Here is a 13,804-nt window from a genome sequence, read left to right as displayed (position 1 = left end):
GTGTACGGATACTATTCCAAATATCAGTATTGAACACGTTAGGCAGCACAACTGCTAAACACACAGTACACATCTCACATATGCGTATTATAACAATACAGGTAATGGTAGTCTACAGCTAGGGCATATTACCTGCACACTCCATGTCATCCTGTAGGGTGGCTCCGGCCTCCATGATGACCCATGTGTGATGCTGTTGCTGCTGTAGGCCAGGAGCCACTACGCTTAGGAGCAGCTCCTCCACTCTGGTGAGGGGGGGATGTATGGCCACCCCACCACCTGTGGCAAGCTGTTGCCTATGGATATCAGATGCATGCCACCAGACATGTCTAATTAAATCACTGCAGTGATGGCGTACCTGCTCATATGTCCGGTTATGCATGCCTATGTCATTTACCCAGCGAACAATGTCTTGCCACAGTGCAGTATGGTCATGCTGGTGCTGGCTAGCCCTGGAAAAAAGCAGGTTATAGTGCTGCACCAGGCTGTTCAGAATTTCCTGCTCCTCTGCAGCTGAATATGATGGATTACGTTGATGAGCCATAACCCTGGAAGACAATTAAATGATATGTGTGAGCATGTCACGTGGCACACTTAACATTATGAAGTACAGATATCACTTAACTGCCATATATAGCATATATCTGTCTATCAGAGGATACATACATTCAATACCACATATCAGTGCTCAGCCCACAACTGGCTGACAGTGCCTGCTACACTCCATATAACACACCAGTATACACCAGTAGTCGGCACACTGTTTGGGATACAATGCACAACCTCACCCCGGGGGTATATATCAAGCTAATGCATGAAGAAATATGTCATCCAATGCAATGAATGTCATGTACATTTACAGTATTACTGGTAAACCACCCTAGTCTTTGATGCCATACCCCTACCTAATATATGTGCACGGTTGTTAATATAGCTGGCATACTGTTGTAACAGAGTATACATGTTGCTAGGTACACACACATACCCTGTAACACACATGTCATTGCAGGCATGGTACAGGCATCATTAAACACACATCAGACATACATACAGCACACATATGTATGCCGACACAGATAAGCATTACCTGTGTACCTTATAGGACTGTGTGCCCCTACTTACAGATACCTATGCATGTGGCATGTAATCTGTGCAGACTACAGGAAACACACAAGAGAGTGTTACCAGGGACTGTGAACATACACCATACTGTGCTGTTTAGGCCTACAGCTTCAGGTAGTACACAGTTCATATGTGAGCTGGAGTCACCAGCAGTACCACTTACTGAGCATACATGTATTGCTTCAGCCTACAGTGGGAACACCACAGTTGTACACAAGGAACTACATCACAACGTATGCCATCCTACTATGTCTGCATCCCAATAACTGACACATCTTTCTCCTGCCTCACACCTAGGACACAAACTACCATGACAGACACAACCTCACATTAAGCTATCACACCTTTACAAACCTTGCACACAGTCACTGTTACACTCATTCCACCTCACATAGCAGGTATTCCACTGAGTACATGTGTGTGTGCATTGTGTCATAGGTAGGTAATACACTATTGGCCCTAGGGCCTAGAGCAGCCTAGCTGAATGCTACCCTGGCCTTTGCCACACCTGTAATGTGATTTCACTTGTTCCTGTCAACCGGATGCACAGAGGTGACTCCCAGGGCATATTACTTATCTCCAAAACAATCATCAGGGGTATGTATGACATCTGCTAATGAGGAGCCTTGTTTGTTCATGCTGGATGGTTTAGTCCAGAGTATGGCATATTTGTGGATAGGAACCTGTACCTCCAGCATGTGCTGTTTAGTGAGGTGGCAAGGATTAGGGCCCTAGGTCATGTAGCCCGGAGGGATTGTGAGGTGTTGTCATGGAGTTTGGTCACTGCTATGAGTGTGACATACCTCTCTATGTCCATCAGTGGTAACCTCTGGGTGGGCGGTATGCAATGCACTCTAGCTGTGGTTTGTGAATCAGTCTGCATAGGGCATGTGTTTGAGGGCAGTATTACTCTTTGTTAGGTATGTCTGTGGCCTTTCCACTTGCTGTAGTTGTCATGTGAGGTACATACCACATGGGGCATTGTGATGAGTAGAGGGGAACACCGACCTATATTTCCTTAGATGACACACCTTTTGTGATGACACGTACCACGTAGACAGATTACATTACTACTGTGGCACTGTGATTATCAAAGGGGAGCCTACTGTCCACCTGTGTCCCGTGTACTCTTCTGACACCATCAGTGTTAGGCAGGCTACCACCTATGTGGCAGTTACTGCGTAACATGTTTTAGAATGGGGTATGGCACTGCAGTATCAACACTGGTGTTCAGTCCATGCCTTGGACAACAGACACCTGTTGCAGTACATATGACCCCATGTCTCCCTCACTCTCTCATATATATATATATATATATATATATATATATATATATATATATATATATATATATATATGGTTCCCTATCAGAAGCCTGAAACACTATAAGCCTGAAAATCAAAATCCTGAAACCAAAAGCCTGAAAATTCAAAATCCCGAAAACCCAAAATCCTGCTGTGGTGTAGTGGTACTTCATGCAGACTGGTGAGTCCGAGGTCCCTGGTTTGAGACTGACAAGGTTTTTTATTCTGCTACTGAGCAGTACAAGGGCCTTGTCATACAGAGTGACTAAGGCACTTTTAAGCAGTTGTAAGCAGGTTTGCATGGGTTTGCACGACGCTTAGCAATGCTTAGCTAAGTGCACACAAGATCACACTCGCACACCCCCGCTAACTACTGCTTAAAAGTGCTTACTCCCACTAACCCCCACACTAATTTCTTTTAAAGAAAAGAAAATCGGGAGATTGGAAAGTGGTGAAAAAGGGGGCACAAAGAGGGAAAGACAGTAGGGAAACCAGCTCAGGATGTGCAGGATGGGTGTAGCGAAGGTCCTTAGCTGCCCATTTCTTTACCAGCAACAGCTGTGCATATGTTTGAAATTTGGTACTGCCAATTAGAATTATCAGTTTACATGTCCAGCGGACATGTGTGCGAATTGGGCAGCAATGTATGCGGCGTAATTTTTTTGTGGAACAGATTGCCCTTTTTTTTTTTTTTTTCAGGTGAGAGTGGAATGTGAGGTAGAGGAAGTAAGTATATTTGGGGAGGTAGGTTGGGGAGATAAACAGACAAGACAAACAAGATGCATACAGGGGCGGAGTTTGACAAATGGGGTGGGTGAACACAATTGATGGGGAAGGATGTTTGGAAATCGCAAGCCCATGAGCCCATAGATGGTAACAGGGGAACTGAGATCCCCACCCATGGGCAGTCACCACTGCACGTTCACAGCCCTGAGGGTGGCTGTGCTGAGGGCTCTGTAGGACGGGCAGGCTCACCCGAGAGATGCGCCACTCTCACCTCAAGCTGGCATAGGGGATCAGCGACTGAACACTGGATCTCCCTATGCACCACAGCCCGGACCCTAACAAGGGTGACAGGTGGCCCTCCTCCACCCACGCTTGCACGGGGGGACAAGCCCCATCCACTCGAAGGTGGCACAGGATCAATGGAAAAGGGGAGCCCAGGCTGGGCACCAGAGCCACTGGTGCCAGGTGCACTCGCCAACTGAGGAGGGACAGGTGGGTCAGCTGGGACCGGCCTTTCCATATGTTCTGTGATTAGATGTGTTTAATTACAACATAAACAACATCATTCCAGATTAGTTGTAACAGCATGCAGTAATATTCCCATTAACCCAACACACCAAGGTTCCAACAGTTGAACAGCAAGCATAACACATGCATATATTGAACGACAGTGGATATTCCAACAGCATGCAGGGATGTTTGGTAGCAACAGGCCACCATGAACATGGTGTTTGAACAGGGCACATGCATCAACATCAATGCAAATATTTATAAAACAATAGAACATATGTCCCAACAAATATTTAAGATTACACATACCCATTGAGGTGTGGAATTGCATGGTTTATGCACATACGGTAGGGTGTAGAAAAAACCTCGGTTAACATCTTATAATGACCTTTTAGTCTACACTACATTCCCAGTGACTGCAAGCGTATATCCCCTACCTGTATTATTATACTTGCCACCATACATTAGGTTGTGTCATGGGTTTGACTAGTTCAATATATGTGTGACCTATATCTGACATACTAACTGTCCAGGATGCAGATGTTACTGCTTCATATTTCTTGTTTGCATTTATATTTCTTTATCTACATATCTGGGATGTTTTCACATGACATTTTCACTTAGATTTGTTCAGAACCCTGCATTTATTGACACACACTCACATTTCTGGTGAATAATTACATGCTACATGTGTGCCAGGTTTACTTATTCATGCCAGCCAGTAACTGACTATTGTGGACTGTATATATGTTTCACAGCTACTAGCACTTCCATCACCCACTTTATATGGGACTGCATAACTCTGGGTTGCCAGCACATATTCAAACAGTACTGTTTGTATAATGCAAGGGTACAACAACATTTCAGACTCTGTGACACAGACACACTCTGGGTTTTAGACCTTTATTAATGACATTGCACACTTTTCCACAGGCTCACTCCTTTATTTGTTTTAATGGTGTTTATGGCAGACATGTTCAAGACATATTATACCTTTATTAATAGGTTAGAACAATCTTTTTTCAGGCTAACTCACTTATGTTATATGACAGTGCCTGCAGAGATATTATTCCAGACATATGTTACCTTTCTTAATGGGTTACTACACTCTTTTTCTGCCTCTCTGATGTTTTTATCTGACAGTACATGCAGAGGACTTATTCAGGCAATTTTATGGCTGTTTTATTGGACTACAGCACTTTCTTTCATGCTCTCTCCCATATTTTATATAACAATACATGCAGAATAATCACTAACCTGCCTGGTGGCACAGCCTTAGCAGCCTATCAGCATAGGCTTGCTGATTCGTAGCACAGTCACCTGCAGCTGTAAAGTAAATGAAGGGATATTGAGACATGCCAATTCGTTATACATACTCCATTATCAAGTCTTACATACTGCATTCCATGGCTTCATACTCAGTTGTGGGGCATTCTTCATCCCACGGGCCTCCTGTATCCACTGGTTCAGACGGTCCTGCTTTAGTCTCTTCAGGTCTGCATGGTGGTGACGGACCTGCTCTCCAGTCCGAGGAATGCCTGTGGCACTGGTGAGGTCACGAGCTAACCGGTTCCAAGCCTCTGCCTTGTACTCTGTCCCTTGAAACTGGCCCTACAGGAGTCCTGATTTGTGATGATGGACAAGGAGCCAAACTATGTATTTGGACTCCTCAATGCCCCAACATTGCGCTCGGAAGCCTGAACCCTCTTCTGCACCTGCCATTCTGACTGCAAATGTGAGCTACAATCAGTTATGATGAGTATTCCCGCCTATGGGGCTTAAATATGCCGCATTTCCCGCACTTTTTTGTGATTGGCCATTTTGTAAAATACTCGGCTGACTGCAGACCTGCTTAGTAATGGTTAAACTACCATTCGTAAGTTTATGAATGTTAATTAGTGGCTGCTTCTCTTATGTTGTCATGGCTTAGTGGTTCTGTACTTTGATTATGATGCACAGGGTCCTGGGTTCGAACCTTGTCATTCTTTTATTTTAATACTGTCTAGACAGGCTAGGGGGTGTGGCTGCGTTTAAGCAACTTAGCTCTACGTTGATCCACGGTGCCCTATGGTGCCCTGGTTGGCACAGTGCACACTTCCGCGCAAAGACATTGCACTGGGTAAAGCACTTTTAAACTTTGGGTAACCCTATTGCGCTGGGTAAAGTGCTATTCAACTATGGGCAACTCTCTTTACCTGGGTAAAGTGCTATTAAACTATGGGCACCTCTGTTTAGCTGGGTAAAGCGCTATTAAACTATGGGCATCTGTGTTTAGCTGTGTAAAACGTTGCTTAACAGCAGGCTATTATATATCTGGGTCCTTTAAAAATATATATTTTGTTCACTGATACATTGGCCATGTCACTGCTTTTAATAAAATTTTAATCATATATGTCTGGTATTATTTAAAACATAAATAAAAAGAGGAGTGGTGGGACTCGAACCATGAATGCCTTCTCTTTGTGAATATGCTCTACCATTATGCTATTGGAATTGGGTATGATTTACATAAACATTCTTTCTTATGCTCTTCCATGTGAGAATTGCTAACTCTAGCTAAGCAATGGGCAGACCCGCGCACACACGCGCATATACGGGCAGCTATATCGTGGATTTAAAAAAATATATAATTATTTACTTTATATAAGTGTGATGGGGGTTTACAATATCAGGGAGTGTGGTGTTGGGTGCAAATACATTTGAGCGAACTCGCTCTTGTGTTTTGACATTATGCTTTTTAATATCTTGCAGGGGCGTGCACATTTAGACTGCTCTGCAGTTGGGCATGCCCCTTGCTTTCCTGCTCAGTCTGTGTAAGAGTTACGGTTGAGTCAGCGTGCCCTCATGAATATTCATGGCACGCTAACGTCAAACCATTCAACTGCAGCCTCCAAGTAAGACTTATTAAGTCTTACATGGAGGATTAGTGAATCCGGGGGGGTTGTCTTAGATTATGGAAAGAAAATCAGGAAAGATTATTAGCACAGACAGCAGGCAGAAAGCAATCTGTTTTTAATTTTGCACTGTTGTTTGTTAGCAGCTACTAGCAGGCATTACTGCCTAGTGCAATATACCATCTTAACAATTTAGGCAGGGGTACTTAACAATTGTTAAGACTGGGCCTCATGCTGCAGAAGTACTTAACTGGTTTGTCTTTTTCATGATACTGGAGGATAATCATGGCACTCCAAGCACTACATGATGGTTATTCTTACGTCATAGCCTCTGTGCTGTTAAGCATGAAATCATAGTTCTGTTACTAAAAATTCAGTCTGACTTTTAACAGTTGAAATAACTTATTCAATGAACTCTAGAATTAAATATTTCAGGTTCTGCAACAGAAACATAGAACAGAACATGTGTGGATAAGATATTCAGTTACATTTATACCTTTGAACACACTAGATAGCTAGCTGGCTCACTGATAGGAACCAGGAGGTCAGAATAGGTGAGGCCACCTCCACAAAGAGGCTGGTCACCAGTTGAGTCCCTGAGGGCACTGTGCTAGACCCACTCCTCTTTGGTATCTACTTCTTGGATGACAAAGCCAATGTCAAGGGCCTCTGGCTAACCAAATCAGCAGATGATTGCAAACTGGGAACAGTCATTGAATTCTTCCAAGATAAGAACATCCTTCAGGAAGCTCTAATACAGACAATCAATAGGTGCCAAAGCCATGGCTTAAAACTCAATACCAAGAAGTGCATTATAGTACTACCTGGGTAATTACATCATCAAAAAACACACTTAAAAATTGAATCACTAGTCACTGTTCTGGGAACTCATGTAGGCAGTATCCTAGTCTTTGACTAACATGAGTCTAAGGTAGAAAAAAAAATTATGTTGATCAACTTATAAGCAATAGAATGACATCTATGTCCAGAGAGGTCATCATACCACTGTACTTGACCCTCATCAGACCCACCAAAGAGTATAATGTCCCCCTCCCTACGTACCTGACCAAATGCATGCAGTAACTGGAACATCAACAAAAGCTCCTTAAAAAAGAATACAGGGAGTAAACACAATGTCCTATGTTGATTACCTCAAAGCCTGATCTCTCTACTCAGTATCATACAGACTTCTGAGAGGTGATCTTTGCCTGGCATATAAGACATCACTGGACCCAGCTTTGATGAATCTTTTGCACATTCAGAAAACAAATAGCATCAGAACTACTAGACTGCAAGACCTAAATTTTACTTGCAACATAAATAGGCCATGTTGGAGAGACAGATATGTTTCTCAGAGAATTCCCATTCTTTGGAGCAGGCTCCCCATCCATGTGAAGCAGGGTTCCTCCCTATCCATATTTAAGTGCAATTTGGACCAGTGGATAGGTAATTGCAAATTCACACCTGGCCTGGTTCCTAAGTCTCTTCTGGACAAAGACAGTCAGCAAATCACTTCCTATATAAATGAAATGTGTGGGTCACATTTGGCTTGCATGACAAGACCTATAAGGGCCCTAGTTGTCATTAGCCTAGCATATGCATATGAATCTGATACATTATATGATCTTAGTGAATGTACATCTGTTATCAGGCCATAGGTAGAAATACACTAAAATGTATGGAACTATATCCAGTAGAATTATATTCTCTATAATCCTTGACCACTGTCTCCTAAACTGATAGAGAAGGAAGTACGAGTTTCCCAATACACAAGCTTCAGCATTTTGTGGTTGCTGGGATTTTTTTTTCTTTGTTTCTTACCACGTTTTGTTTTACATATGTGAGTGCTTTCTACTATCAACCTATGTATATGTATATTCTAGGTTTTTCTGCACTCATCCTAATAAATCTTTGAAATGCACAGAAATCAGAGACTTGGAAATTGCCAGGAAATGTCACATCAACATTTACCACAAAGAAGTGAAGTCCCCATTAGCATTAAATAGTAAAACCTGATAAGATACAACTCACGTTTTCGTTCATCAGTAATCATAGAGCTGTGGCGAGTCCATCTTAATGCTTCCGTTGTGTAACATAAGCAAGTTAATTGCATAGGAGTAGCGATGACGTATGCAGGAAAGAAACATCTATGATGACATTGATTTGAAGACTTTATTTGCTGACCATCTCGATACATAATACATAACCAGTATTCATAGCTACTGTTTTTGCTGGCACAAAAGACTAATTGCTCATCTTCTGTTACATGAATTTCTGCTTCATGTATTTGATCTGAAAAGAAAACATTGAGAACATTACTGAGAAAACAAATGTAAGGAGTTCTAATTTGTCTTTTCATACATACACATTTTAGAAGTTGCTATATTGTCTTTTTGAACAGAAAACATCAAAACTGTTAAATTCTGTGGCCTGCAGCAAATTTTCTTCCACATCTTTTTTTAGTACCTAATACATTTCTGGAAAAAATTACTTTTACATCTTTGCACATCAGGAGTAATAGTCTGTCAGCACAGATCGGTAAAGCTATACTCTGTTAATAAAGACTTGCTTGTAACCTGGGGTGTGACTCCTTTAGTCTGTATTTGTTTACTATATGACTTTGAGCAAGTTGTTTAGCAGAACATTGCTCTGGGGAAACTAAGTTTGGCTTAGGGTCTCCAATGGTCTCTAGTAATTCATACCTTGTAAGTTACTATTTAAAATACTGTAAAACAAGTATACCACACTTATGCGTTCTTAGAAATAGACAGTCCATGAAGCTTATCAGCTTATCATTTTGCCTTATTTTTGGGTTGATTTTTTAATATAATGCCTTAGTCACATCTTCAAGATGTCCATTTGCATAAAGTATTTTGGCCACTTTTGCCCATTTATTAAAAAGCAAATGAATTTCAAAAGTCAGACAACAAAGCCTTACAGACCGGCTTTTGACAATTGTTTTCTGTAAAAATGCTTGCTTTATATTGATATAATTAAAATAAGAATTGTTGAAAACTGATATTGTGAGAACTAAATCTCATATCAAATCTAATGAAGGATGTTAAGTTATTAAGACAATCTTAGAAGGCTGTTAGAGTTTCCATTTTACCCTTCAATAAATGTTAGTAAATAAGTGTATGGTGAAATGTATTCTTTATACAGAGAATAAAAAATGGAATATTTTACCCAGATGGCCCTATATATATATATATATATATATATATATATATATATATATATGTATATAAACTCTGTGGTCACACAAATTTGAAGAAGGGAGAAATCTTTGAAAATAATCTTTGAAAGTAAAGGAATTACTATTTGCACAAACTCTGAAACTGAACCAACAACAATTTCCTATAGAAAACAGTAATTAGAATTATATGTTCACATCTTTCGTGTTGGGTACATAACACTCCCGTAAATGCAATTCAACACAATGTGTTAGAAAGCCTAACTGAGGACTGGCTTCCTTAACAAAGTCTGTGATTTTGTAAAGGATCAGCCTTGTGTTTGCAAATCTCTGTCTTACAGTTTCAGCTGGTGCTCAACAAATACTGGTAATGTTCAGTTTTCAGACATTCCAACCAAAGAATTAGCCTCAGTGGTGCATTATTCTCATTTTTGCACCTTCAGAATGCCATATATGCTGCCAACCTTGCATTTAATAAAATTTGGGAAATTTTTGCAATTCATTGCCCATACATTCATGTGTCAATGTTACTGTAAGCTTTCTGAATAACTGACATACAGCACAGAGCTTATTGCTGTTGCCAAGGTACGTTTTCAAGCAGGAGGCTTTCCTTAAATCTAGGAAGATCCATAATCACAGAAGCTTTATTGAAATTCTCTGTTACAGAGCTCTACATTTGTAAGCCATGCTGTTATAAATGGCCATCCATTACATTAACAAGACTGATATGCAAATGGACCCAGATAGTACCACTGTCTATAAAACTCTGCCAGTGTAAAATGTACTGCTTTGACATCTTGGTACTGACCAGTCATGTCACGGTGGTCACTAAGTTTGTGACCTATATGCTTATGCATATGGTATTTGTACACTCATGACACCACAGTGCCACACTACGGCCACGCATTACAGCCACGGGGCAACATTATATTATGTGTCACATGATACACAAATGTGTCCCTGTTAGCTTGTGGCTACTGTTTGCTCCTCAAATAAACCTTATTGGGTGACCGTGCCTACCTCAGGCGGTGAGGAATGCATGATTGCAGTGTACAGTGGTAGGTAGAGCAGAGGTTTCTTGTTCTTCATGCACAGAAACTTCAGAGATTATCAGATGGGTCCTTATGTTGGCCCAGCTGATGGTCTCTGTTATGTTAAGGGTCCACATGGAGAGACAATAATTCAGCAGGCAAAGGAGAGCAGTATTGTTGAAATTGAACTGATCCTCAAGTCTTGGTGAGTACCTTCATGAGGATGACAATGTTTTTCACAAAGTCTCACCAAGATGGCACTGATATATATAGAATGTATATTATATAGCATATAGTATGAACAGAAGTAGGTCAAATATTAAAAAAAGATAGCTGGGTGCACAAAACCCATGATAAAATAAGTGCCCAATCCTTTTAGGCGCATTGATGCCAGGACTGGAAAAATTGGCAATGTAGAATTCTCATAATATGAAAACATTCCTATAATGAGGCTAGGCCAGGCCCAGGAGGAGGATGACCCCCTCATTGTAGAAAGAAGTAACAATCCACAAAAATCACAAAAACTGATAGGCCAGAGATGAGACATAAAGACATGAGGATAAGAAATAAATTATTTATTGTTACCATTATGCAAAAAGCCCTCCAGACACAAAATATACAAAAGGAGTAACAGAGAAATAATAGGAAAGAAAACTACCTCCACAAGAAAATCTATCAGAAGTCTCAAATAAAAAAATATGTTTATTAATACAACAGGTTTGTGAAAAACATGATACAGACGAAGAAGCTGTTTGGAAAAGGAAGCATCTGAGGAAGTGCGAAAATATAAACAACAAAACCTATAGATTTTTGAAAAGTATAAAAAAGAAATATGGACATGGGAAATAATTTGATATGGTGCAATATTTATGCAAAGTAGAAATCCAAATTAATCAATACAAAAAAGGCAGCCCCAAAGTTATTCAAAGAGAAATATAGGCAAAGGCATCCAGATATGGTGAATTGCACAATAAAAAAAACTAATATCACAAAGAGAGAATGCAGAAAACAAGATCAGTAAAGTAGAAGTAAAAAATAGAAGCTGAAGTTATGGAATGCATGTGAAGTGCAGGATTTGGTGTAGATGGTCTAACACAGGTTACATCATGGCATGATGGAATGAGTCCCCAAAGTAAGGAGGAACAGGAAGATCAGGTGATATCTGAAGAAGAAATATGGACATGGGAAAGAAAAAGATATTTAATATGGTGTAACAGTTATGCAAAGGAGAAAGCAAAACTAATCAATACAAAAAGAGCAGCACCAAATATATTTGAAGAGAAATACAGGCAAAGGAATCCAGATATCCACAACTTTGCAATACAAAAAATAAGAAGACAAAGAGGAACAGTATAAAAGAAGATTAGTAATGCAGAAGTTAGAGAAATAGAAACTGAGGTTATGGAGTACGTGAGAAGAGAAGGATTCAGTGTAGAAATCTAACTCAGAAAGCCCCACAGCAGGATAGATCAATACATATCCAAATTAAGGAAAAACTAGTGGAACAGGAAGCAACTTGTCAGTTGCCATATAAAGATATTTTGGAGCCTTCCACGGGAAACCAGAATAAACGTTCACTTGAAGCTGAAAAGCAAGAGAAGGAGCAGGAAACTGTGGCACTTCTGACGTGGTCAATGATGAGGAGTGTTAGGCTAGTGAGTTCCCATGTGACAGAGCAACAGATGGCAGAGGATGAAACTGAAAAGAATGTGCCACAGGAAGATGCTATAGAACTTTCTCTAGATTACACTCAGAAAATGGAGAACAAAAAATGTGCCCTCAGTTTAGAAGAAAATGAGCTAAGAGAAGAGTTACTTCATTTAATAGAGATAGACATACTAAGATCAATGAAAAGAATAGATTGCAGAAGGTTAATAAAAATCAAAAGGTTAGAAGATTGATAAAACAAATGAACACAGTAATTAGGACTGTCCATAAAGATTTATGTGATATGACAGAAGTAAAGAGAATATATTACTGTGCAGCTAAATTAATAACAGATAAAATTTGGGTCTATATTATATGCTTGAAGGTTTAAAACTTCAACTCTCATATGATCGACACCATATGAGCGAAGCTTCAAAACTTCGAACACATAAAAATTAAAAAAAAAAAAAAAAGTGCCTGAATACTCTGGTCAGGGGGGCAAGCTTCCCTGCACCCCCCGCTACTTAAATATACCAACCCCGAGATTGCACTACATTGCAGTAATGGGAAATATTCTCTACAGCGATCTCCGTTGAAACTTGCGAGCATTCAAAAGTTCACTCATAAGGCATCGACCATATGAGGCATGAACTTTTGAATGTTCGAGATTTCTAATGGAACCCGTAAAAAGAACACAGGGTAGAAAGGGAAAGGAAGGGGAGAAATCGACTACCATCATGGAGGCATCAAAAAGAGAAAACTATAGATCAATGAAGACAAGAACTGTCACTGTTAGAAGAGTACAGAAGAGTATAGAAGAGGGAACAGGTCAACAAACCTACTCAGAAAGATAGAGCTGATAAAAGCAATATGCAGTATTAGAACGGATCAGGATTCACCATGCACTATCACAAACAATAAACTAAAAATATCATCCCAGACAGAAAAACTTAGAAGATGTACAGATAAATATAAAGGAAAATTATAAAATAAGCAATTTATTGATGATCCAAAAAAGTTTTATAGAGAATTGGGAAACAAGGTAAAAGAAAATAAATGACAACCAAAAAAAAAAAGAGGAAATAGGTATATTTTGGAGAAGTATTTATGAAGATCTTGTGGAACATAACAAAGAGGAGAACGGAAATACTTGCATCACGCCACCAGTCTCACATAGACCCATTAAACCAGCACTGGCAAAAACCACACATAAATACACGAAAACATACTTGGAGGTTCTAAATAAACATCTGCAAAAGCAACAGAGACCTCCAAAGCAGACATCCAAGCAACCTCCACTCCCCCAACACAAACCATGAAACACATACTTCACAAAACCAGTGTGCCATGCAATCACAGCCCTTAAGGCAAAATAAC

The 13,804-nt window shown here is 40.1% G+C and overlaps 1 protein-coding gene across 1 annotated transcript in view; it reads right to left on the bottom strand.

The window, feature by feature from the left end:
* Nucleotides 1-13,804, bottom strand: part of LOC122808787 — a 735,783-nt gene that overhangs the window by 192,125 nt on the left and 529,854 nt on the right. Inside the window, exon 7 of the mRNA XM_044079826.1 lies at nucleotides 8,588-8,848. Coding sequence (XP_043935761.1) covers nucleotides 8,588-8,848 — 261 coding nt within the window. The remainder of the gene's footprint in view (nucleotides 1-8,587; nucleotides 8,849-13,804) is intronic.

The sequence above is a fragment of the Protopterus annectens genome, chromosome 1.part1, assembly GCF_019279795.1.
Source record: "Protopterus annectens isolate FY-2018-M chromosome 1.part1, PAN1.0, whole genome shotgun sequence".
NCBI lineage: Eukaryota > Metazoa > Chordata > Ceratodontiformes > Protopteridae > Protopterus > Protopterus annectens.
The sequence above is the reverse complement of the archived record's forward strand: the minus strand, read 5'-3'. Positions and strand labels throughout refer to the sequence as shown.